The 26,262-nt window shown below is 35.0% G+C and overlaps 1 protein-coding gene across 1 annotated transcript in view; it reads right to left on the reverse strand.

Moving 5' to 3' along the window:
- Nucleotides 1–26,262, reverse strand: part of LRRIQ1 (leucine-rich repeats and IQ motif containing 1) — a 116,623-nt gene that overhangs the window by 85,169 nt on the left and 5,192 nt on the right. The window contains exons 6-14 of the mRNA XM_009325353.1: nt 24,631–24,705; nt 23,245–24,453; nt 22,132–22,284; nt 19,765–19,915; nt 14,272–14,465; nt 13,356–13,483; nt 7,095–7,168; nt 6,704–6,797; nt 2,446–2,622 (exon numbers count right to left, since the gene is read on the reverse strand). Coding sequence (XP_009323628.1) covers nt 2,446–2,622; nt 6,704–6,797; nt 7,095–7,168; nt 13,356–13,483; nt 14,272–14,465; nt 19,765–19,915; nt 22,132–22,284; nt 23,245–24,453; nt 24,631–24,705 — 2,255 coding nt within the window. The remainder of the gene's footprint in view (nt 1–2,445; nt 2,623–6,703; nt 6,798–7,094; nt 7,169–13,355; nt 13,484–14,271; nt 14,466–19,764; nt 19,916–22,131; nt 22,285–23,244; nt 24,454–24,630; nt 24,706–26,262) is intronic.

Genomic DNA, 26,262 nt, shown 5'->3' on the forward strand with positions numbered 1-26,262 from the left:
TCCTCTTTCCTTTACTTATTAAACTGTCTTTATCTTGATCCACGGGTTTTTCTTGCTTCTGGTTCTTCTGATTCTCCCTCCCAAACTGCTGGTGGGGACAATAGTGAGCAAGCAGCTGGTGGGTGCTTAGTTACTGGCTGGAATCAACCCACCACACCAGTCTGAACCTCTCTTGTTTCAGCTTAGGTCCTTGTTGCTCATCCTCCTGTCATGCACCATTGCAAACAGCTTGGCTCTGTCTTCTTGAGCATGTGCTTGAACCCCCTGACCATCTTCGGGGCCACGCGCCACCTGTTCCAGTTTATCAATGTCTTTTATGTATTGGTGACCCAAAATACGGGGCACAGTATTCTAGATGCAAGCTAATAAGGGCTGAAGAGAAGGAAATAATAACTTCTCTCAACCTACTGGCTATGTTCCTGTAGATACAGCCCAGGATGTTTTTAACTTTCTTTGCTACCAGGGCACGCTGACGGCTCACCTTCAGTTTCTTATCTACCCAGATCCAAAGGTCCTTTTCAGCAGAGACATTTCTCAGCCAGCCAGTCCCAGCCTGTTGCAAGGGGTCACTCCTTCCAAGGTAAGGAACTTTGCACTTGTCCTTGTTGAATTTACAAGGCTCCTGTTGGCCTGTCTCCCCAGCTTGCCTAGGTCCTTCTGAATGGTAGCCCTGCCCTCAGGCATGTAAACAGTTTCCTCCAAATTGTTGTCATCTGCAAGCATGGTAAGTGTGCACTCCACCTCTGGCTCCAGGTCTTTGATAAAGATGTTAGAAGGACAAGTCAGCCTCCAGAAAGTAGCACAGCCATTAACTATTAATAGTTAATGGATGGTCTGAGCCTGACTACCCAACAGATTTCTTACCTGTCTGGCTGTACATTCATGCAGACCATGGTTAAATAAACCATTACATTTTGTGAATTACGTCTTTCCCTGTCATTTTTTACCATCTTGCAGAAATGTATGTGGAAGTTACGTCCTCAGATTCTACGACAGCTCTCTCACAAATCATATCCTAATTACAGATTGTCATTTTTTTCTGCAAAGGTTACTGATGAAACAGGTCCTAAATCTCAGACATAAGAAAATTTTCTCTACCATAAAGGAGAAGTACTTTTTTTTGCCTCTCCTTTTTTCCTTTTAAGAAAGAGAAAGGAACGAACACTATTTCAAAATGGTAAATAGATTAGGAAATATCAGCTTCCTGCTTGCAAACCAGAAGCCAAAAATCACAGAAGTGGAGAAGACATATCTTGAGGGTTTAATGGAGAAACATATGAGTTCTAGGAGCCACCTAGACATTATATCTATCATAGAAAATTGCACTATAATTTCTCCCAAACTACTTTCAATCTAATTCTTAATATGAACCTCTTCAAATAAATCTGTTTTGTGAGCTATGAAGATTTTATTGCAGCTTAGTAACAGCCAATAATACATCAGTGTAATAACCTGTTAGGTAGTAACAAGACACTGTAGATATACAGGCTTACATGTAAATGCAAAACAGCTAGATGCTGAAAAAAATGCGGGTACCTTTCCTGAACCAACAAAGTACACAAGGAGAAGTTCAGACTAAAGCATTGTCAAACATCACATGCTTCACCCGCTCTGGGATAATGTTCAGTACCTGGCAGGATCAAGGAAACTATCTTTCCAAATATCAGCAGACAAGGTGGATATTAAAAGGACTACAAGGATATTGTGAACCTGCTAGGAAATGAAAAGTAACTAAGAAGGAATAAAACATGCAATATTACCAAGTGCGAAAACATGAGAAGTTTGAGCTATTTAGATATTGCAAAGCAATGAAAAGATAGCAGGTATAAATGATAAATTACGACCTTCAGTGTTTAAGCTGAAGTCACTGGACAGCTAATCATGGTAATAATGATAAAGGTAGTAAGTATGACAAAATCAAAAACCTGTAAACAGAGCCATCTGATCCACTACTTTAAGAGAAAAGAGGTCAAATCTTTTGCAATCATTTAGAAAGTGAGTAATACAGACATGGAAAACAAATGCAGGAAAAAAATAGAGCATATTGCACCACTAGCCAAACTAGGTTTGATTAAGCTGAAGCTGGAAATCATGTTAATATGATTACACCACTTTCAGGATTTAAGCTACTATTCCTGCATAGCACTGTAATATATTGTGTGTATGAATTCATTCAACTACTACTAACTGAAGGTTTTGAATCACCTGTCTTCTCCAACTTAAAAAAGGAAAAGTCAAGGCCCACATATTTTATTTTATGGGGGCCAGATATATTTTATATATCTGAAATACACTTTGCACTGAAGTCAATTATTCTAATCTCTTTCTTAATATAATACGTTTCCAGGCAAAAGGCTAAGTAAAATTCACAAGACACCAAGAACTACACTAACAATACATGAAAACGTATTTCTGAACACAATTTATATTCACATAAATACATACCCCAGTTCAGCAGCCTTTTTTTTCAGCAGAGCATTTTCTTCAATTTGAACTTGACAAAGTTCCAAAAAAGTTCTTGATTCTGATCTTTTGATTCTTTCAGTTGTGGGTAAAATATGATAGTTTAAGATCTCACCATCAAGAAACTGTAAACTAGGAAGGACCTTACACAAGGAAGGCCTGGGAAAAGAAAGAGTTATAATTAGTTTTACAAAAAACCCTTGATGCTAAAACTCCCGTTTTATTGATACGATCATATAACAAGACAGAACATGATGATAGTTCTCTAAGTATTTGTATATATTTGTCCTGACTTCATATGTTAATATATTAACTAAAACGTTATTCTTAATAAACCACAGAACTTAGCAAGATTTCTTAATACTTCGTTGGTATAAAGACCACTGCTGAAATATTGACCCCAGGGAGGTCAATGGCAACATTCTCAATTCACTAAAGCTAGCATTTTACCTATTTAAACAATAACAGGAAAATTTGACACACTTGTGCATAGGCATCTGTAATGCATTTGATTAGTAGGCAACACAGCAAACTGAATCATAGGATTAAGATACGGCACTGATTTTGTGACAGTGATGTGACACATTGAAAAGTTTAGATTTAAAAACTGTGCAAAATACTAAACTTTGTCAGTCTTACTCCCTTCACCATTTACATATACCACATAAAGCAATATGATATTCAGTATGACTGACAGGAAAAAAATCCACTTTTGAAATACTGAATTTGCGTCAGTGAAAGAGACGACAGTAGAGATGACATTTCCTTGCTATGAAAAGGACAGCTGGGGCCACTGATGTAAGAAAAAATAAGTATGAGAAACTTATCTACTGATTTAAAAAAAACAGTATCATCAATGCTCACGCTTTTAGGCTATTGTGAAATATAATCTAGTACTGCAACCTTGTTTCACATATTTCTTATACCAGACCAAATTTGTTGAAAGTTTCAAGACTGCAAAATTATTTAAATCAATACATCAACACTCAATATTTTCATTAAGTTAGTTTTAAGTAACACTTAAGAACTCTTGAAAGAATACTTATTGTAGGCTGTAAGTCCCCTTACTATTAAAAAATATAACAGTTTTCAAAATTTTAGAACTCCCTGACTATTCCCTGTGAAGTTAAAGGACTATTACTCAGCTCAGACAATATACACTAACTTTAAAATTAGAGAAAGTTTCTATGACTGAGTTAGAATATTCCAAAATGTCGCTCAATAGAATAGAATATTAGTTTTTGGCAAATATAAAACTTTCCTTCTCTACTGCCCATTAATGCAAGAATAACACTGTCTGAAATACATTTGGAATAAAACGATGGATTTAGATACACAGTCCCTGAACACATAGAGAGAAATTACCAAAGCTGATGTTGAATAGTGATACATCAAAAAAGTGCCATATCAAAGTTGATTGATGCTGGAAGTATTGTGTCTTAGAGCTATGGGATCTCAACACTAGTTTTTCCAGCTGGGTTTCTCCTGGTGAAGGGCTGAGTCAATATTTCATTTAGTGAAAACTTCCTGGTGAATATTCTGTCACTTAAGAGGCTCTATTAATCATTACAGCATTGAAACACATTCCCCTAGGAGTGCTCAGACTGATCCCAGGGTTTAATTTTTAAAAAACAATTTCTTACTACTTCACTTTTGTTGGTGTTATCGCTGGCTGGACATGAAAGTACAAAACCGATCGGGAAATTTTACAACTAATTCCTTTGTTGGTATCAAGGGGTTATGTAAAGTTCACTGGAACATATTGCCTGAAGTTATGGTCAATGCTGTATTCAGCAAATCCATATTTTATAGTATCCCATACTTTAAATCCTTTAGACAAATTAATCTCTTGTCTAATCATAAAAGCTCTATTGGGTCAAGCAATCTAAAGTGTCAGTTCTTATAGTTAAATTGGAATTCAGAAAGTTTTTCCCCTCCAAGTTACAAGTGAAATAACAGTTAGTTCTGTAAAATAGTGGGAATTAAAACAATGCGAATGGGAATTTAAAATATTGTCACAGTCACTGAATTTTATTCACAAAATTACCTGCAGGAACCATGGGAGTCCAAATAAGTCCGTTCGTTAAAAAACAAACAAACCAACTGAGAATGTATTTGTAAAGCTGTCTTTCAAACTACTCAAACATTTCCAACTAAATGTTTCAAATAGCTTTTTTTCCACTGGAATACTAATCAGAAATTTGTACAAGAATCTTCTAACTGAAGATATACTTGTAAGGGTGGTTTTGTTCTTGTTTTTTCTCTTAATACAACACATACTCCAAAACACACATACCCCAAACTTTGCTGCTGTTATACTAGGCAATCTAATACAGCAAATGTGAACATAATTTATCTAAACACATTCTTGTGTAACATTGCAGTGTAAAGTCTCACCTTTAACTGACTTGAAATTCTACAAGGAGCAATTCTGGTCATTCTTCAAAATTGTTAAGCTTAAAAAAAAATCATATTTTTCTAATAAAAAAATCTCAGTCACCTGTTTTAATTACATCCAAAATGAAAGTCCAACTGTTGTGTCTCATTTAACTTCCTCAGACATTTTATTATGTCAACACTTTCCTAAGTAAATGCTTGATTTCCTCAGCTAAAAGAATTGGTAATGATTTAAATTCTTACTTATTAAATGCTTCTTTGTACATTTAATGGAATTATAGTAAGAGTTCACTAAAAGACACTGTACCATTTCAACACATGTATTCTAGAATGTCACCTAAAAATCTAAAATTGCATTTCCAACTTGTCATTCTGCTCTTTGAGGCCTGTAGACTAGGAAGTATTAATTCTAAGGAAGATGAAGGAACACTTCACATTAAATTAACAGCACTACTGTACTTCTCTTGAGCAATTCTCTCAGACAGCTTTAAGTCTTGATGGCATTGGCCCACGTACAGGCTTTCAGATCACAGAATTCTCAAGAAACCAAGACACTTCTACTAAAATACAAAAAAATATAAAAAAAACTATCCATGTACAATTTTACTCATATGGATTACGAATACAATCCTATCTCAACTACTCATTTCAGGGATTCTGGTGACTGCATGTATCTCATTTCATATGTCAAGTTTCCATTCTACCCTATCCAGTTTTTCTATGTACACATATAATACTCTCTAGGACCAGCTCTTTAATTTTTTTCAGATTATTATTTCAGTATTATGCATCACTGGAGGGCAAAGAACAGCATTATTTTTACATCTGTGTCTCTTTCATAACCATAAGAGCTATTAATTTTTGGTGTAACGATAGGGAATTCTCAGAACAAGAAAAAAGTCTAAGCTTCAACTACAAAGGAAAAATCAACCATTCATTCCGACTTTCTTCTTCTAAATTTTTTTCCTTAAAAGATGCTAAGCCAAGGATTCCTTGATACATTTATTATAGACACCACCCTTTCTCTAGCTATGTGCAGCGTGAACCTGTCACAGCAGCGAGACTGTTAAGCAGTGAATGGATGAAGTGATGGAAGGGAGTAAATAAGAAAAAAAAAAAGACAGCAAAGCAGAAAGAGAAACACTCTAAGAAGCTATGTGACAGACAGTCAGAAACTGATGGTTCTGAGAAGCGCAAGTAAGCAGTGTAAGAACATTAATAATAAGAGAAAAAACAAAGATTTTAAACAGTGCAGATGAAAGAGAAGGAGAAAAAGCTTGAGTGGACGGTCATGTCTGTGTAAAAGTTTTAATGAAATGTAAAATAGGGTAATAAAGATCAGACAAAGCCTCAGTCAGAAAGTTAAAGTTACCAAAGGTGGTAAACTTGTCAGTAAAGAGGAATGACCAGAATTCATGCTGAAAAAGAAGATATTTTGATGAATGGACAAAGAAGCAGTTACAAATAAACAGCACAAAGAAGGCCTATATCATCTTTATAATTTCTGCATTTGTCTAAAGAAATTGTCGTAAAGTAAAACACTTATTTAGGATAACAGTTAAATAGCATAGAGAGACCACTGTCGAGTTTTAGCACAAACTGCTTCTTATTAAGGTTCCAAGTGCTAGGTCAAACATCAAGATTTTTGTTTAAACAAAACTACAAACTGGAATTCTTAGAAAATGAAGATCACAGAATTGAATTTTATTTGTCATTTTCATATAATTCTCTTCCAATTTGTCGTAGTGTTCATACCTCATTTCTACTATTTAACTAATGCCTGTACACCAAGTTTTTGGCTGATTTTGATTTTTTGATTCAGCAAATCAATTTATTTTCTTACCTCCAATTCCTTTCTTGGAGAAGAGGATTTCCACTGAGTGACAACTCCCTTAGTTTATGACAGCCACTTAACCATGTAATGACACCTTTAAGGTCTGTATTGTAGTAGGAAAGAAAATTAAATATAAATTTGAATGCAGAACCATATTTTTTTTCATAAAAATCTTACATGAAAGTAAAATGTAACAAAATCATGAAGTACTACAAGCAGTTCTGCTACCTATACAGTATAGTTATAATTAATATCTATAACATCCATGTTTGGAAAATATTTATGTTTTCTGTATAAATGTCTCTTATAAATAAATGGGAACAATCAAATTCAAATAAGTTTATAATTTAATTAAGAAGTTCTTGTTTGGATGGGGTTTTATGTTTTTTATACAACTTACCTGACAAGCAGTTATTTTTGATATCAAGCTTTTCCAAAGATACAAATGAATTTAAAGGCACAAGCTCAGTTAATCTAAGAACAAAACAGAAGAGGGTTTTTTTCAATTAAATAAAACAGCAGTTCATAAACAGAAAGGCACCAGAATCTTTTATAGTTATGACAATTTACTTACATAAGAAAATACTCATTTAGCTATCCAAGGTGCTAGAACTAATTACTGAAATTTTAACTTGAAAGCATTTCTTAGTCTTCTCAGTAGCTCAGTTTTTAATATTTACTCATTAATGTTTTGTTTTATCTGGCAAATATTTCATTCTGTTTCTTGCATGTAGTGCTGAGGGTCTGAAGTCTTGTAAAATTTACACAACTCAACTGGCTTTTCTTTAGGCACCATAACTAGAATGAAACGAACAGAAGGCCCTGATTCTGGAGAAGAAATAAAATCTGCTTCTCCTCTTTCCTCTTCCTTCATTTCTCATTGTTCAAACTTCTTGTCAGTTTGTTTCTCTTCCCCACTCAGCACATTACTTCCTAGATCCTAAAACTAACATAATCATTGTCACAGTTGTATTTCTTAACAGGTCAAGGCTGGACTGTCCTGTAATATATTTTTAGTGCTTCCTGTGTCTTACTACTTCTGTAAGACAGTGTCAAATAGGTGCCTATTATACAGACAGTTATGGAATTGCTATTCTTGCGTATCAGAGCTCTTGTGCAATAAAGCAGCAAAGCAATAGTAAAGCCATAACAAAATTCTTATTTGTAGTACTGAAGAGTAAATGTAAAGAAACTGAGCTGACATTTATCTGTACAAAGGATTTTGGACTGTAAGATATTATCACTACTATTAAAACATTAGCATCCAGTGTTATTCAAGTTTCTTTACTTACAAACTTGCACTGGTGCAACTAAGAATGAATGTTGAATGGTTCGGTCAGCTGCCAGGCTATTTCCAAATATTACCTTTCAGATTAAGAAGTTTATTTTATGTCAAATGTGAAAGAGGGAGGAAAAATTAAAATCAAGATGCAAAAAAAAACAGTCTTCAACTAAAACTAGAATGTTTATGTATAAGCACATACTAAATCAACTATATCTTTTTTAAAAAAAATACACGTTTAGGTAACATGTTTCATCCCTGTAAGGACAAGGCCTAAGCTTAATGAGAGAATAGTAACACCAATGGCAATGTGTGTAGTCACTTTGTGACTGCTAATTTTCATGGAAAGCAGTATTTTCTGAGGGATATAGTGCCTTTGAAAGCTATAAATCAGAATTCTTATGGTCAGAAACATGACCATGCAAAAAACCAAAACCCACTCACTCCACAAACTTACAGCTGGTCAGAGCCAAAAATGCTTATTTGTTGCTGAAATGTGTGACTACGTTGTGTTTCCAGCACAGGCATTACAAGTGAAAGACAGAGCTGGATTTAACTCTGGTACACAAATTCTGGACCAAATGTTGGTTGTAGATTCTTTCATCTTATTGAAAATTTGGCCATATGCAAAACAGAAAAAAAATAATTTCCATGTTCAGTTGACAAGTATTTCTATATGACAACATAACATTTTAATAGTAAATTCAGAGAAACAGATATAAAGCCAACTGAGTATGTGTCACTATACTTCCATTTCTTTCTCAAACCATACTGTAAAGTTATCCTGGTTCTAGTCCTATTTAGTTCTATTACCTCCCTGACAGTTTTCCATGGAATCAAATAAATATGAAGAAGTATTAACTCTAAAAAGCATTAAGCCTTATACATAGATCTGTACATAGTACTACAAATACCAGCATTTTAGGTTCTCATGACCAGTCAATAGTATATAAATATATTTAATATTTGTAACAAACATCATCATAGATATTAGTGGCTAACAGTATGGCTGCAAAGACTGAAAATCCATGATTCAGATTATAGATTCACATATTCAGAAATATCCAGGAAAATAAATGTCATACTTTGCACAAGGGACAAAAGATAACGTAGTATTTTTTTATTTATAGTGAGTGAGTTCTCTGGATCTTTATCAGTATATGCTGTGGTGAATTAGAAATTGTCTACTGGACTATCCTTGCCTGCTGTTGGCATTATGAGAGTTAAAACGTTTCCCCGTCATTCTATAGCTTTCCCTTTACTGACATTCTTTGTTAATTTTTTTCCTAAGAAAATTCAAACCAGAAAGACAAAGGACATTACTGAAAACTTAATACTGCTTGACCTTGTCACATTAGCCCTGGGCATAAGAGAGATATAAATTACAAAGAAGACACAAAAGTAAAAGATATTCACAAAAAAGCAAGCTATAGCTTCCTCCTTCTGCTCCCATTTAAGGCTGCAGGAGGACAGGGCACAGATAGCCACAGAAGCTCTGTGTCAGAAAACAAGATTTAAGAGACTAGAACAGTTGCAAGTATGCATCAGAGAAAATAAAGATTGCTTTTCTGAACATGAATAGCGGTTACTGCTCAGGATGGTCCAAATCCTGCTGTGCATCTGCTTTTCCCCAGAAAAATTATCATTGATGTTAACAAGAAATTAGGAGGAAGGAGGGCAAAATAATTAAAAACAAATTTATATTAATCTAGATCTTCAAGTAAAGCCCATATTTCTTTGTCATTCTTTAAAAATAAAAATATTTTAGTTTGCAATATTCACCATATTTATAAGTAGTAATCAAATATAATGTAGGAAATCTGTCAGTCAGCCACTTGTTTCTTGAATACTCTAGTAGGCAGTATTTCAACCGTATTGCCCATGGTGCCACATACTTAGAGACAAAATTATCACCAGCAAAGAATTACTGAAAGTGATCAAAAAAATCTAGACTGGTAAGGATGGGATGGGGAAAACCACTATACATAAGTATAGCTTTTTCATGACTGACTTATTTCAACATCCAATAACAATTAGATTTATTATGATGACTCTGGAAAAGTAGTCTAATTCTCAAAACACGATGGCTTGCAATGACAGTGAGTTCAATTCTTACATCTGAGAAATTAGGTTAAAAACATAGATACCATATATATTTAAGTAGGGAGAACAATACATACTAAGAAAGAGTTGAGCTGACTTTTTAGCATTTCTATTATAAGCCTTTTAGGAATAGAATGCATCTAGTTGCAAAAACATGGGAGCAACATGTGCACAAAGAACTTGATTCTGGCCAAACCAGTTTCCAAAAAAAAAAGGAATTTTTGCAGATGACTGCATTTTTTTTTAAATATTACATTTTTCTCTACCACACTTAGGTTATCTTAATGAAAAACATGAGATAACAAAAAAAGAACTTTGCCATATTAATGCTATATTAAAACAGAAATTTTAAGAGGGATAGATATGTCTATTTTGAAGTTGGGGGGGGAAGTAATGGCTACCTGAACAGCAGATTGATTTAGTCTCACTGTAAAACTTTTAAATGAAAAAGACATTAACAAGTAAGCTACATAATTAAGTGGGATTACATGCAATTTTAAATACCACATGAACTCTTAACACATATTAAGTATGTATTAATTTTAGTCCCAGGGGCAAGGTTTTTCTCTCCTACACCTAAACCTTTACCCACAACAGAAGAAAAAAGAAAATGTGCCTTTTTTAAACTAACTTAACAGTTGTGTTCTCCAGCTGCTATAAAATAGAGCATAGATCTTCATAGTGCCAATTCTGCAGTAACCAAGTCAAGAGGATAGTCATCATTGGCTTTGGTCAATTGCACGTTGACCAAGTATATGCTTTGTATGTGAAAGCCACAATAAAACACTTAATAAAAGCAGCTGTGGTGAAATAGCTGCCATTTTTGTATTTCAGGGAGTTAATCACTACCTGTTATATTATAATTCCTTGTTGCTAGATTGTAGGTTTAAAACAAATAATTTTTGGAGTTTCACCTTCGGCAATTTCTGGTTTATGATACAAACAAAGCATCTCAGGTATAAAAAAGTCCTGTAAATTAGTGTAAGAATTTTCTTTTCACAGTACTTCACTTTGAGAAAGAATGCAGATTCACAGCATTACCATTATATGGGCTTCCTGCAATCAGTAAAAAGGAAATGGCACTCAGTGCACACTTGAAAAAAATTCACAAAATTGCACTAGCTGTAGGATAAAAGTAAAGAAACAGCTTTTCTTTCAACAGCTTACTCCATTACATTCACTGTTTCCATAGAACATCGAGTTACTTAAGCTATAGCACACACATATGGAGCTGCTTATAAGTGTACATAAAGTGAGTGTAACAGAGCAGGCTACTGAAATGCCAGGAATTTTGAGGCTTTTAATATGCATTTAAGGTTATCTTGTCCTGTTTGTCACAAAGATTTGAGATAAGCTATAGATACATCAAGGAAAGAAAGGGAATTGTTTGGGGAGGAGGTGTGCGTGTATTTTCAGCACATCCAGATTGCTGATGCAAAAATATGTGCTTTCTCCCAGTCCAGCAGAAGAAACTCAGTAGACCAAACACTGCATCTCAGCTTGGCCACTGGAAAACAAGAAAAAGCACTACAACGGACATTAAAAACTGTAAGAACATGGGATAGGCGAGTGACATAAGGTACATCTACATGGCCAATCCAGCACAACCTAGATCCAGAGGCTGCACTCAAGCTATGCCTGAGACTGCGCTCCTAGGTTTGTTCTCTCCCTAGCAGGCACATGAGGTCTTCAAGCAGTTTTGCAAACTTTTTATTACACGCAGCATAGCTACACCTTAATGTTAACAAAAAACAAACTGGAGGAAGAGGAGGAAACTACAAGAAGATGCAGCCATATTACTGTGTTTTCCACAAAAAGCTGAACAGGACAAGAAAAAAAAAAGTGAAGAACTGAATTAAATCAATACATGTGATTCAGAATCTAACACTTAACAAACAACGCTCTTGTTAGTCACAGGGAGGAAGCACTTCCTCCAAACTCCAGAAGAATTAAAAGAACAAAAAAACCCTAAAAGCCCAGCAACTTGAAGATTAGATTCTGTAAATACAACTAGGTGTTATATTTACATCCAAGAGTTTACATGCATACTACTTCATTAGAGATGATATGAAAACAATCTGAAAAGTTATATGAAAATATAGGTTGTATATACTAAATAATATTAATTTTCCATGAAGGACATTCCTATAATAACAGGAAACAGTCTTACAGATCTTTTCTTCCACAGGATCCCAGCTACAGTTGACTCTGCTGAACTAAATGTCACATAGAATGGGATTCATCTGTTCAAATGTAGACACCTACCTGTGAGCTGGTCATTTTGACTCTTAATAGTCAATGAAGATGAACAAGCACCTGTAGGGTATGATTAATCTCAAAGCAAACGTCTAAAAATGGCAGAGGAATCACATTCTAAAAGCATCTTCTTCTCTTCATTAACAGGAGAGTTAAGTGATTAGTTTGGAGCATATATTCTGTATATCGTGTGTAACAGTATATTCTATTTGTTTAGCTGAGATCAATCTTATTCAGAGCGAAATGGTCACAGTATAGAAAAATAATTAATTTATACTAATTTAAGATTCATTTGACTACTAACACATTGGAAGTTATAATTGTTCTTTATTTTTTCAGCAGAATTTAAATTGAGAAAAAGGGGATGGGGAAATAAAAATTTTGACTCCTGAATTATCTGTTCATCCTAACTCTACAGATGTACAGATTAGCTCAGAAAATGAACAGAAAGCTAATTAGAGAGTACGCGAGTGCATGGTCTAGTTTTATGCTGCTGGTCTTGATCCTTCTTTTTTATTTTATACCTTTCAAACTGAACCATAAGAGTGAAAAATTAAAGCACATATGCTTGTTTTGGAGGGCATTAACATATGCATGTAACATAAAAACCGACATTCTCATTTGTCTTTTTTAACTCTAGTAGTTGCACTTAGCATAGCCTTCGAAGTCTGTTTTGAATAAGCTAGCTGTGAAATATGACGTTTGACAGACATTCTCTAGAAACAATTGCTAAAGAAAGGGAAAAAAAGAAACACCATGGTTTTAATAATGCCACAATGCTCAAAAATTATTTTCATATAACATCTAATAGAAAAAATTACTTTTCATAGTTAAAGCTGTTTCAAATTTTCTTAGCTAAAGGTAGCCAGTGCCATTACTTGTCAAACACATATTTTCAAAGAATATCCGGAAAAGATAGTGATATTTTAACCATACTGAGATTTATACTTTTCAGATAAGTGTCATGTTAGTAAATTCCTCTGTATCAATTTTGTAAATGGAAGAATGTTTCTTGCTTACCTATTTTGAGACAGCAAAATAATCTGCAATAGAGGCAACCAATACAAAGAAAGCATTCTCACAGCAGAAATGCTATTGTCATCCAAATATAGTTCTCTTAGGAGAACGTGATTTTCCAGTCTTGGAAGCTAAATAGAAAAGAGATGGTTATTTAAAATTAATATAAATTAGAGAAACAACAATGGAATGCTTACCTGATGCTTTTCATAAATCATTACTAAAGACACACAAAAAACACATTTTGGATATATGCATCATTTCCTTATTATGTATATACCAGTTGTCACACATAATTTCTACATATCAGGTGTTAAGTATTTTTAATGTCTTCTACCAAGTCTGAATAGTCAATATACATTAAAAAAAAAAAAAGAGTCAAGAGCCCAAGAGCCACCGTCTAACTATTTTATTTATGCAGTTATTTGGTGCTTATTGACAATGGTTTTCCTCTCGGATTCATAGGAGAATCATTGTCAGTAAATATGACTAAGCATACAGTTAGCAAACTACTTTCCTATTTTAAATGCTGCAGCACAAACTTCAACTTTTGGAGGATCAGCATATGTCAAATCAGCCTGAACTATTACTTATACCTAACGATAATAATATTTTGTTACATTTTAAACAAAGAATCAGCATCATATAATCTAAACTGAAGGCTAGATGCTATAAACAAAGGAGGGAAATATAATTACTGAGGGGCCAATTTTTCAAGGAGAATTTTTCAGAGCAAGAAAATACTTAAACTGCTAGCCATTTGTAACTTTGAAAAATCTCCCTCTAACAGGGGGGAAAAAAGTGTACCTAAGAGCATGAAACATCCCACAGCAAACAAAGAGCACATGATCAGCATTCTGAAAAATATGAGTCTTAACAAAGATGTATGCACAACAGCCACTGAATGCAAAGCTTTTACCTCCTGGAGGTTATTGCCTTGCAACTTCAGAATTTGAAGTAGTCCACAACTCTCAATGCCTTCAACTTGTGTGAGATGATTAAAAGAGCAGTCTAGGTGAATGAGAGTAGGTGTCTCACAAAGACCTTTTGTGCTGATTAACTGATTATGGTCCACAATTAATTTCTGAAGATTTTTCAATGACTCCAGACCACCTGAAAATTAAAGATTTTAGCTGAATTAAGCCATAATGAAATAACAACCTGTTGGTTTTCAAGTACTAAGAAAACACTGAACTTCCAATATATTTATATTATCTATAGTAACAACTAATATTAGTCCTGTATAAGGTTTAAAAATAATTACTGTATTTTGAGCTCATCAAATAGACAATGCATACACTTCACAAATTTCTGATCCTGTTAACCAAGCAATAATAACAGTTCATAACCCCTTTAGCACTTCTGTTGGAACAGAACATTCTTTTAGTGATAAACTGTACTTACTATGCTTTAAGCACTTTATAACTGCTACTCAGAACCTATGGGGTCTGTGAAATGCTAACAGCCCTCTTAAAATCACCCCTCAAAATGGAAACAGTGTTTATGTTTAAAAGTTAATTTTCATTATTTCATTTTTAAAAGGTTTTTTTTAAGTTCTCAGCAAGATGACAACAAATTGCGTTAAAACTTAGGCCAGCACCACTGTATTATTTAAGTGCATCTTGTTTAAGGAATTATGTTACAAAGTATTTTTAATGAAGAAATTTATCAAGAAAATGTAGTGCCTTTAAGTATAAAGCTATACTTCTATAGCCATTACACTCTCAACGAACTTACTTCTGCCAGCTAGTATAAAGAGCAAGAAAGTGTGCGATCTCTACCCCAAAAGGACGCAAAGGAAAAGGTTCCTGTCAGCATCTGTTTCTTTCACAGAACTTTTCCCAAATCATCCTCTTACAACGGCAAAAATCATACTGTCTTTCCACGTTCTTATACATGCTAGATGTTCTGCAATGCGTTCCTTTCTGGAGCACTGATGCATTTGACTTGCTACAGGTCCAAGCAGTTTTTCTGTACCTCTGTAGTAAAACTCCTTTGAAGGGGCACCCTTTACAAAACATCTACAATAAGGAATTTCTGAATTTACTTTTTTCATGTATTCTTCACAGGATTATTTGAGCTAACACTTTGTCTCATCTTTCATGCAAAACTTCCCAAGTTCCCAAAAGGAAGTTGGGTGAGCTTTACAGAGGTGAATGTCTTTGTGATTATCCTCTGAGAATAAACTGGATTATGAGACTAGAGACCAGTTTGCACCATAGATTATCGAGAATACAGAAGAGAAAGAAAAAAATAAAATTAATGATAAGGAGAAAACAGAAGTAAAAAAATAAACTACTGCCAAAACTAGCAGCACATTTAAAAAAAACAATCAAATATAGGCCTTCGAATCACAGTAATTTAAAAATGGAAAGCATCTAGCGGAAATAACACAATTGCCTGATATTAAAGAGATATCATCCTAAATCGAAAACAAATGTCCCATACTGCAACTTCAAAACTGTGCTTTAGGAAATAAATATACAAATCTTGAATTATTTTGAAAGAATTTCAAACACGCCCATGACATACTATCCTGACTGCAAGATCCTGGTCTGTATTTTCTTTTATGCTTGGATAAAAATAAAAAAGGAACGAGCACCATCTAGTGGTCTCAAAACAACTTCATTCCAGACAGTGTTAAAATCAACAGCTTCCAAGATTTCCTCACAAGAGCAGCCCTTAAATCTCCACTTTTAATTTATCAGCATAGCAGTACTGGAACCTTTAAAAGCACTGAACTAGTCTGGAGTGGGGCAGAGAGGAGAGACTGCACACACAGAAAGAAAAGGCAAGGAGTTAATACAGGATCTGGAAATTTCCTATTCTGCGTGCTGCACAAAGCACCTTTTTTACATCTCCTTCTCCTCATCTGTCTTGTTTAATTAGACCCAGTGTCATTTGGAACAGACATGCCAAGGCTACAGACAATGGGATCACAATCTATTCTGAAACTATCAAATGCAGTCCAACAGAAACATACACAAGACAGAATAATGTAATACAAACAGATGGTATTTTAATGTTTCTTCTGTACCCATGCAAAATTAAAAATAAGCATGAAAGTCTTCTGCACATTTCCAGAAGATATTGTCTGTTTTACATATGATGCAACCAGCAACAGCTATAGCAGTATATGGGGAAATGCATTCTGCTGAAAAATGTATGGTTTCAGCAAGATTTGTGGAGAACCTTTATAGAAGTAGCTCTTAGCAATTTACAAAGTGCAGCAGTACTCTGTTAGCTAGGGACTCTACCTTAGCTACCAATGCAGTTCTGAAGTAACTTCTGAGTCTGACAAAGATGAATGATAAGAGAGGAGTGAAAGCTGACAGTGAACATGAAGATGAAAAAACACATACAAAAAAAACCCCCAAAACTGAAAGATGTCTGATAAAAATACCCCTCTATGTGCTTTCTTAAACAGAGTAGGTCCAAAGAAGCATTTATGACTATTCACGGTTACGCATTGCTATTCTTAGCACTGCCAGGATTTTAGCCAACATACTATGGCAATATAGACATCCTACAAAAGCGTATTCTATGACTCAAGTCAAAATGCTACTTTTTGTGTAAGAAAAGTTTTAAGTAAAGCATCCATCTTCCAAATACAAACATCCAAATACACATCAGTGTACTAATGACACAATTAATTAATTCGTGATCATGCATTCTTAAGTGGAAAAGCATAATTGAGACATATTTCTCATACTTCTACTGTTATTTTTAAGGGTTTTCTGGCAACCAATTTTTTCCCTACTGATGCTATATTTCAACGAGAAGAGAAAAAAAGAAAACAGAAATCATAGTATGCTTGAAGTTGCCTACAATAAGTTATTAAAACAGAAGTATTACAAACGTAAATAAACCTTACTTCTTAAGAAAAAGCCCACAGCCTTTGTTAAAGCTGAATGAACAGAGAACATCACACAGTACTGCAGCTTCCAAAATTGCTAAGGGACATCCTGCAAGGTTTACAGATGGGAGGGATACAATAACTTCTTAAATCCGTTTTTGTGTATTCTATGTGACTACTTACAACCAATATGTTATTGTACGATAAATCCTGTATTATGTATCTGTTTTAACCACACATCCTCAAAGCAATTCTGGAAAGGAGAAAGACAGATTCCAAGCTGATTTTTGTGAACATTTATTTACCCACTCAAATTCATTAGAGACTCAGTAAACATAGCACCACACTGCACGAAAGAGAAAGTACAAGACGATTTACTACACTTGGCCTGTACAAAGATACTACATTCCACACAGATGCCACATTCCTAAATGTCATCCACTGATACTATGTCATTCTTACAGTAATCTTACAGACATTTTTATCAAATGAGATAAACCTGAATAAGAATCTTATCCAGCATTATTGGCCACAAGGATACAGAAGAAGCCTCTTTAACCAATTTGTTTTATTGTTTCTCATTAGGGTACGGATATGCTTTTACAGTAAACACTGATGTTCCAGCACCTTTATTCTCAGGTATTATAAACTCTGTTCGCAAATACTAACAATACAAATTTGCACATATTAGCAAAAAATATTAAAAATATCAACATTAAACCCCCTAAATCTACAGATTTTTTTTTAAGCTTTCCCATTCCCTGTTTGCTATGCCATTGTTATTTATCACAGAATTTCATCATCCATGTTCATACTGTTTCAGTCTCTTTTTTTTTTTAACAGTAGAAACCATTTCTTTATAGAAATGTCTTATGTGAATGTGTTTCCTCCATCAGCTTAATAATTGTTTTATATTATTTTCCTCCTGTCCAGCAGGAAAATAAAGTATGTCCACATACTTTAAAGAAAATTAAAAGTCTAAATCAAGACAAATAAAATCAAAATCTCTTTATCTCCTTTCCATTTCCAGCTCTGCGGTTTTTTCAAGTAACATCTTTAGATTTAGCACAGACTAAGAATACAACTAGAAAGTCACCTTTTCAGGTTTCGTGTTTCAATTTGTACAAAATTAGTTACTTCATCACATGCAATTTTTTTTCTTGACAATAAGATTTTATTTCAATGGACAAACCTCTGAAGATTTATCTCTGTTAAGATTATAATACTGATGTTATACAGTCACCCGTATTTTGGTGGCCTTTACAAATTTCACAGTATGTCATGCACCAAACCCCAAGTCCCTAGAGTATAGGGAGGCTGTTAAACCTAGTTCTGTTCTATGTGCTGTGCTGCCTTCTTGAAGGAAATTTGCTACTTTCAAGCCCTGAGAGCTCCCTTTCAAGTAATGATCTGGCAATTTACTACTACCTTTTCTCAACTGTTAATGTTGCTTTTGAGGGACCATTAATGGTCTTCCCTCTGTACATGATTCTAAAAACAAAAAACTGGCTTCTCCACTTACATGCAGCAAAGCTCTTGGTTATTTCCACTGCACTACACTTTCCTGACTGTAGTAGAAAAGGCTCTGGATCCTGATTACATCTATACCAAATCTACATAACACAAGGCTCACAATGCAGTATTTTTGGCTTGCCAGAAGCCGAGACACAATATCTACCCCTTAGGCACTTTACAGTCCAAGTGGCAGCACAAGCAGAGAGGCAAACACTTGTTCACTACATGAAAAATTCCTGTCTGGCCAACAGAAAACATCTATCTCCTGGCGCAAAGATTTCATGTATTGGTGCATCTGTTGGGTGGTCTGGGTGTATGTGAATTCTAACTGGTTGACTGCATGCTAAAGATACACCTGTTGCCTGCCAACTGTTGGACCTAACAAATATAACAAACTGCCTTTGTCAATATAATAGGGATTGGCATACCTGCTGTGCCTAAATGATTTGCACAATTCCACCTTAGACTCCTCCTTTTTTCCACCTTTGGGTCAATGAGCAGCATGAAGAGCCAGAGTGGGAGGGAAGTATAGAACAATAGTTTGGAGCCAGAATGGGCAGCATTTTAGTAGAAAGAGAGGCTGTGGCCCAGTGTTAGTATGGTTCACAGACTCACACAGATAACACGATTTCTATATAACTACTTACTGTGTTAGTCAGGAACACACTGGAACTCTCTGCCATTGCAAGGCTAGGCTTTATATTAATTGCTTCTGTAGATAAACTGAACTCAGGCTACTCATATATTCCTATTGAGCTGGTGCAGGTAATATTAGCGGCCCTTCTAGAAAGCTTTTTAGTTCTCTTTGGCTGACAACAGTTATAAGATCTGGTAGATGGAATACATGGCAATAGCTAAGCCATACTACAAATAAATGTGAAGTTGAGTATGCTTTAAAATGCAGGTCTGTTCTAAGACTTTCCTCATTCTACTTGGGCTTAGCAGCTGGCTGGCCCTGAATCCAAGGGAAGTATAATTCTGAATATAAACAATACAAATATTGTTATACAAATTGGAATAATTTTTCATTAATTTTCTTACCAATTCGAGTGATTCTATTGTAGGAAAGTTCAAGATTTTGGAGATTTATGCAGCCATCTAAGCCACAAACTGATGAAAGATAGTTCTTATTCAGAATCAGAACACAGAGATTTTCTAGATTTTCACAGTCAATTATCTGAATGTTGTTTTCCTGCAACAAAGGAAAATAAGAATGTTAGATAGCATCTGAAGTGAAATAGCAATATTAAATGTAAAAATATGGTAGATTGTTATCATTGCTTATTTTTATCTTAAACTTGTAGCTAGGAGTAAGGGCATCTCTATTTTTTCCATTAGGAAAATAAATTGATGAGTCATAGAAACTGCCTTTTGTTTCCTGCTGGGATAGAACAAAGATATATCTCAAACTTCATTCTGGCTCTGAAAATGCCCAGAAATTGAAACAAAAAGTGTAAGAAGTTAAGGACAGAGTGGCCTTTCCTAGCTTCCCAAATCCTGGAAGACTGAACTAAAAACTGCATAGAAACCATCATATTTACTAGACACTAATGAAGACAGCTCTGACTTTGCTGGAATCCTATTTACTAATAATGAAAATCTGCATTTAGAGGTATTTTGATCACAAACATTAATACTGTCCTCAGCTAATGTTCTTTTCCCCAAGAGATCTTGCTCTTTTAACATACCCCTCCCCACGCCATTTTAATAATGCTTCCTCGGACTTTTATTTCACTATTTGCTGCCCTTGCTGCTTTCTTCTGTTTTTCACCTGCAGATGCTCAAACAAACAAAACTTACATTCCCTGCCTTTGTAACAAACCAGTTAAGCCAAATAGTCTAATTCCTATTCCAGAATTAACATGCTGTCTAGATTTATGTGCTACCTTCAGCTGCAGGCAGAGATTTGTACAGGTTTCCTTTGGAAGTCATAACACTGATTCCTGTCCTTGGACAGCCCCTTCAGTTGCACCAGTAAGTTAAAGCAGAGAACGGATATGGCTTAAATGTTAGCTTTCATATCAACAGAAATGAGGGGCAATATCAAGTAGGAATGAATGTCCAAGGGAAACAGAGGCAGCTAATTTAGCTATGTGAGAAATACCCATAAAGCAATCTTGGACTGTTTCAACTGTCACAAAAGAAGCTGTTTCTTCATTATGGTTGAATGGAAGACAACTGCCACATTAGCTGGCACAGCGAGAGTATAAAGTATTATTATTAACAAAGTATATAATTATTAAATTATTAATAAAGCATACTTTAAAGTATATCTAAGAGTCTTCTCCTTAACTACATTATCCTGACATATCCCAATGAAGCAATCTGTATATAATTTAAAGTATAACGTTTTAAAATAAATAAAAGCCAAATCACAAAACCAAAATTGTTCTGTAAGAGACAATATTTGATCTAAAAAAGTTCACATATAAATACCAATCTTAGTAAGACTGGCAGCTTAGATATATATTATGCCCTTATACTAATACTTTGCTCTTGTATTTTGAGGTACCCAAAATTATCAAATCCCAGAAATTACATTCTCAATAGATAAGAAAACTGAGAAAAGGACAGAACTATTTCAACCTGCCCTATTGCAAAGCTCTAATTACTGGACAGACAACACTCCTTTAACTACAATTATTATCAGCTCTCTTCTCTGAATTTTATTAAAAACTCCAAAACCAACAAAAGCCCCATAGTTTGGAAAGAACACCAATTACTGTGTAAGCAGAAACATTCAAGATTTCCATGAATAATAAGGACATATTAACTTTCTTGTGAAATGGCATTGTTAAAACACATTAAATAAAAAAGGTGAACACAGTTGTTTCATGTAAATTGTCAAGTTCTGGAATTAAGATGCATCACAGAGCAAAATGTTTTCTTTAGTCATTAAATTTACAAGGCCATGTAAGACACTGTGCAGTAGCAAGTACCTAGACATTATGCCTCTAGTGTAACTCACTATACTGTTCCTTGAGCATATATGCAAGTAATTTTAACTAATATTCAAGGTGTGTATTGCAAAGGACTCTTCCTTCTACCTACTCCTGCTTAAGCTGAGCACCTGCTATGGTGAACAGCATCTGCCCACTCATGAATCAGAGAGACTGAGGTAACGAAGATGTATCACTGTGCCATACTAACGCTAATCGTAGACCGATACTATCATGCACTTTTCTTAGTATAGCTTGATTAATTTGCAGGATGTTGCTTTAGTACAATGCAAATTGCTATATACAATGCAGATCTGCTGGTATAACTTTGTTCACATTTGGGAGTATTTTGTTGATCTTCCTATGCTCTTAAGGCAATAAAAGTTATATATTCAACTGCATAACCACCTAAGCAGCAAAACTGGCAATTCTCTTTGGGTTATAATAAAGAATCAAATACGCTTCGTACCTCCACATTGATATACTTCAGGTCTTTGCAGCTACTTAGTCCTTCCAGCGCCACTAGTCCACAGCGCCTCAGAGTCAAAACCTGAAGATTTGAACACTCGGATAACGTTGAGAGGCTACAAGCTGGCAAATCTTCAAGTGTAAGTGTTGTGACCTACATGCATTTATTGATAAATAAAATTGTTTGCATATTGAACATTCATTGTACAATGTCACATTATGGTTATTTTCTTTAAAAAAAAAAAGAGACCAAAACTACATTCTACTAACACTTTAGAAAATGCACACAACTAACATGTCAGTCCTTTCATATAGAAAAGGATGGCAATGATGGGTTTGTTCTGCTAAATGGGAGAAGTTATTATGAAAACAATCTGTTTGATTTTAACATCCACCTTAAAATAAATAAAACTGATGCTTTGCTAATGACATTGAACTTGAATGGATGGAAGATTAACACTAAGCAAAGCAATTAATAGTGTGAATTGTCTCCCGTCACACTATCATAAGTAACGAGTGAGTGAGTGCGCAAGAACAGACAAAAATAGTTCAGACTAAAAGTGTATGTAGTCTAGTATGTCATCTCAGAGTGGATACCAAGACAAGAGCACAGAGCAAGCATACAGTGATAAGTTAGTAAGTGGTAAGATAAGTAAGTGCTGGGAACCAAGCAATGTTCTTTATGGTAAAGCACCATCTATAAGCTCATCAGCAATGCCTTGCTTCTGGAAGAGACTAGTTTTCTCAAAACTCTGAAGGGGCTAGATGAGCAGGGAGCTGAAACGTGGACCCTCATACAAAGGCAAAACCATGTTAATTTAGCAGAAAATAGGAGCTAGGAGCTATTGTCTTACAGACTTAAGATACTATCAATCATCTGAAGACTAATACCACACCAGTCTGCTCCACAACACTCATAGGAATTCAAAAGTCATTCTCATCGCCCTTATTCTGCATTTGTGCAGAGAAACTCTTACTGAGATCTGTATCCTGCTCAACGATAATCTCCTCCTCTTCCAAAACAGCATTCCACTGACATACCAAATTAAAAAAAAAAAAACCAAAAAGTGATGGTATGGCTTCCCATTTCATTCTAAGTTTTCTGTATAGCTACCTGCTGCAGAGTACTCCAGGGGCCACTATGAATTATCTTTTGTGTACTTAATGGAGGCATCTTGCTAACTGAACTTTTCCTTGGTCGTTTTTTTATAGTTGCTTGCTTTCTTTGGTTTTCTTCGTATAGTTTAGGCCAAGATTTACATGTGTTCATCCAGTTTATCCTCTTCTTTTCAATATCATCAGGAAGAATTAGTCTACTGGAACACTCAGCTACATCTTTAATTTTGTCCCAGGTCTCTCTGACTTCCTCATTAGCATCTTCCATTAGGAACAGAGTTTTCTCCATTGTTTCAGACTGAGAAAATTGATCTTTGACTTCTCTATTACTAGCATTTGGCTGGACATTTGATAGACTGCTGCATATATTGTTTGCCTTATTTTCTACCATGTCATTAGCTCCAAAATTAACGGATTCATCCTTTGAAGTTTGACTATTTGGAGCTTTAAGATTTCTAGTTTGTGAGTAATTTTCTTCTACATGTGTTACTGAATTCATGTATATGTTCTCATTATTTACTTGAGAAGAGTGTTCCTTCTTCTCAGAGCTTAGGGTACTTGGTGTTGGTGTCAAATTTCTTTCTGCTGGAATCATCCAATTGTTTGTTCCATCCATCATTTCAGCCTGTTTTTCTTTTTGTTCCTCTACTTGCTTATTTAGTTCCTTCTTCTGTTCCCTTATCACATTTGTATTTTCTGTCTGCTTATTCTTTTTAACATTTTCTTTGTTGTTATCTCCATTTTCACCCGTCACAGCTTTTACTTTTTTTACTCCTAGTTTTCTCTGTTCTTTGCTTATTTGCAGCTGTTTTTCTCTTGCAAGTCTCAGGCTTTCTTTCTTTTTCTCATATTCCTCACGCCTCCTCACCTGTTCCAAATATTCCTGTCTTTCAAGTTCTTCTTGTCTCTTTTTTTCTTCTTCTTTCTTTTGCCTCTTTTGTTCCATTTGCCTCTTTATTTTTTCCTCTTTTTCTTTCATTTCTCTCTCTATTTCTTCTAGTATTTTCTGCTTCTTTTTTATTTCATCTTTCCATTCTTTTAAGATCGGAGCATATTTTTTATGGACTAGAAATGATCTAAATCTAGCTTGGATTTTCACAGCTGCTGTATTCCGTTGTTCTGCCAAGTGTTGTCTTTCTTTTGCTTTCTGCTCTTCAAATGCCTTTTCTTCCTCTTCCATTTGCAACTGTAGCTTCATGATCAATTCCTAGGCCAAAACAAGTAGGATAAACTTAAACTACTTTTAAAATAAGACAGCTGTTGGCACATATTTATCATTAATAAACAGAATCTGGTGTATTAACTGTTGCAGAATAACATTTATTCTCAAATATATGACAGTAACCTCACAGTTATTTGACAAAAGCTCATTGTACAACCTTACCTTATGTTGCATCATTTTGTCTCTCCAAGCTTTCTTCTCTTTCTGTAACTCATCTTCCATCACAGTTTGTTGTTTCTGCACAACGAATTAACTGAGATGAATATTGCACAAAACCTGGAACATCACAAAACACCCTCTCTCCAATCTCCCCCATCTTCTTGACTTTCTAACAATCCACTTTTGCGAATGCCTGAATTAAAATGAGAAACTCAGCTGTGTGAGGGTCAAAATAAACAACTGGACACTCATATCAGTAACGCAGATTTCGTCATGTACTGACAGATCCATACCTTCAGAGGGTCAGCATCTCGGTACTGACCCCAACAACTGCCACCTTCCTCTCCAAATTCTGTAATACTATTGCAGATGAAAACTACGCTTATGAAACCAACATTCAAACTACAGGTAGATAATAGCAACATAACAGAAACAAAAGATCTGAAAGTAGCATGAACAGTGCCCCTTTGCACTGGTATGTTACTGATAATCGTATAATCTTTCAAACAGGAATTTTGTTCAATAAAGTTAAAGAAATTTTTTTGACTGAAATTGTTTCTCAATGGAAAATGAAAGTTCAAGTCTATTTTCTCACTATTTGCAAATAAATAGCATTTCCCCCCTCCCCCAACATATTCTCAATCAGAAAAAAAAAATCCAAGTGATCTGGAATTACATCTGACTGAAAATTAGCAGACAGGAAGTACCTAAAAACCAGAGGCTGATCCAGAACCACCCAACTCCTGGTGGAACCAAGATAAATCAGTATCAGCCAAATTAAATACACAGCAGTATATGAAGGAACCAGTATAAACAAACTAGCACTTCCAACTTGGACAAAGTCTCCCAGGTGTCTAAGCACTGCTTTTCATGCATGTTCAGAAGCATGCTGTTCAGATAATAGGAGACTGGAAGTCTAGATCGTTCTGTAATGGGGGAAATTAGTCTCCATCTCTCACCTCCACAAAGAGTGTGCTCGCAACAGCACTACTGAAGTGTCTAAATGGGAACGTGCCCCACCTTTTCTAGAGAAAGCAAGCCATTCTACATCCAAAAATGATTTATGACATCAAAGAGCAGAGGAAGCCTAATCAATTTTGTGGCCTGTTGAAAAGGGAGCTCTCTCAGACACTGAACTGGCCTTCAGAGATCAAAGGTCTTTTCACTTACTAAGCCCTTCCTTAATTTTGGTGACTTGAATTACCTTGCTGGGACCAAGGTGCTCACCTCTTCAGAAAGCTACAAATTAGTTCATGGAATATGTAGTGTTAATGCATTTCCCAAACCAGAAATATTTAGGCTAAATAATAAAATATTGTGGCCCCACAAGTATGTGTGAGGGTTAAATTTTTTCTCATTCTTATGTTCCCTTGTGGAGAGTTATCAAATTTTATCCTTCAGTATGCACTATGCACTATAGCAAAACACGGCTAGACACTCTGAGAATGCAACCAGTCAACATATGGAGTCATGTTCTGTCGTGGCAGAACTCAGTAGATTAAGCCTGACTCAGTCTCCCAGATACAGACAAGAAAAAGGAGTATTGTAACTTTTACCTAGATGAAGCACAGCACCAGCATTTCTGAATGGAATGATTTTGGTTCAGATTACTTCACCTGTGATTTTTCATCTAAC

This window comes from Pygoscelis adeliae, unplaced genomic scaffold (genome assembly GCF_000699105.1).
Source record: "Pygoscelis adeliae isolate BGI_AS28 unplaced genomic scaffold, ASM69910v1 Scaffold196, whole genome shotgun sequence".
Taxonomy (NCBI): Eukaryota; Metazoa; Chordata; class Aves; order Sphenisciformes; family Spheniscidae; genus Pygoscelis; species Pygoscelis adeliae.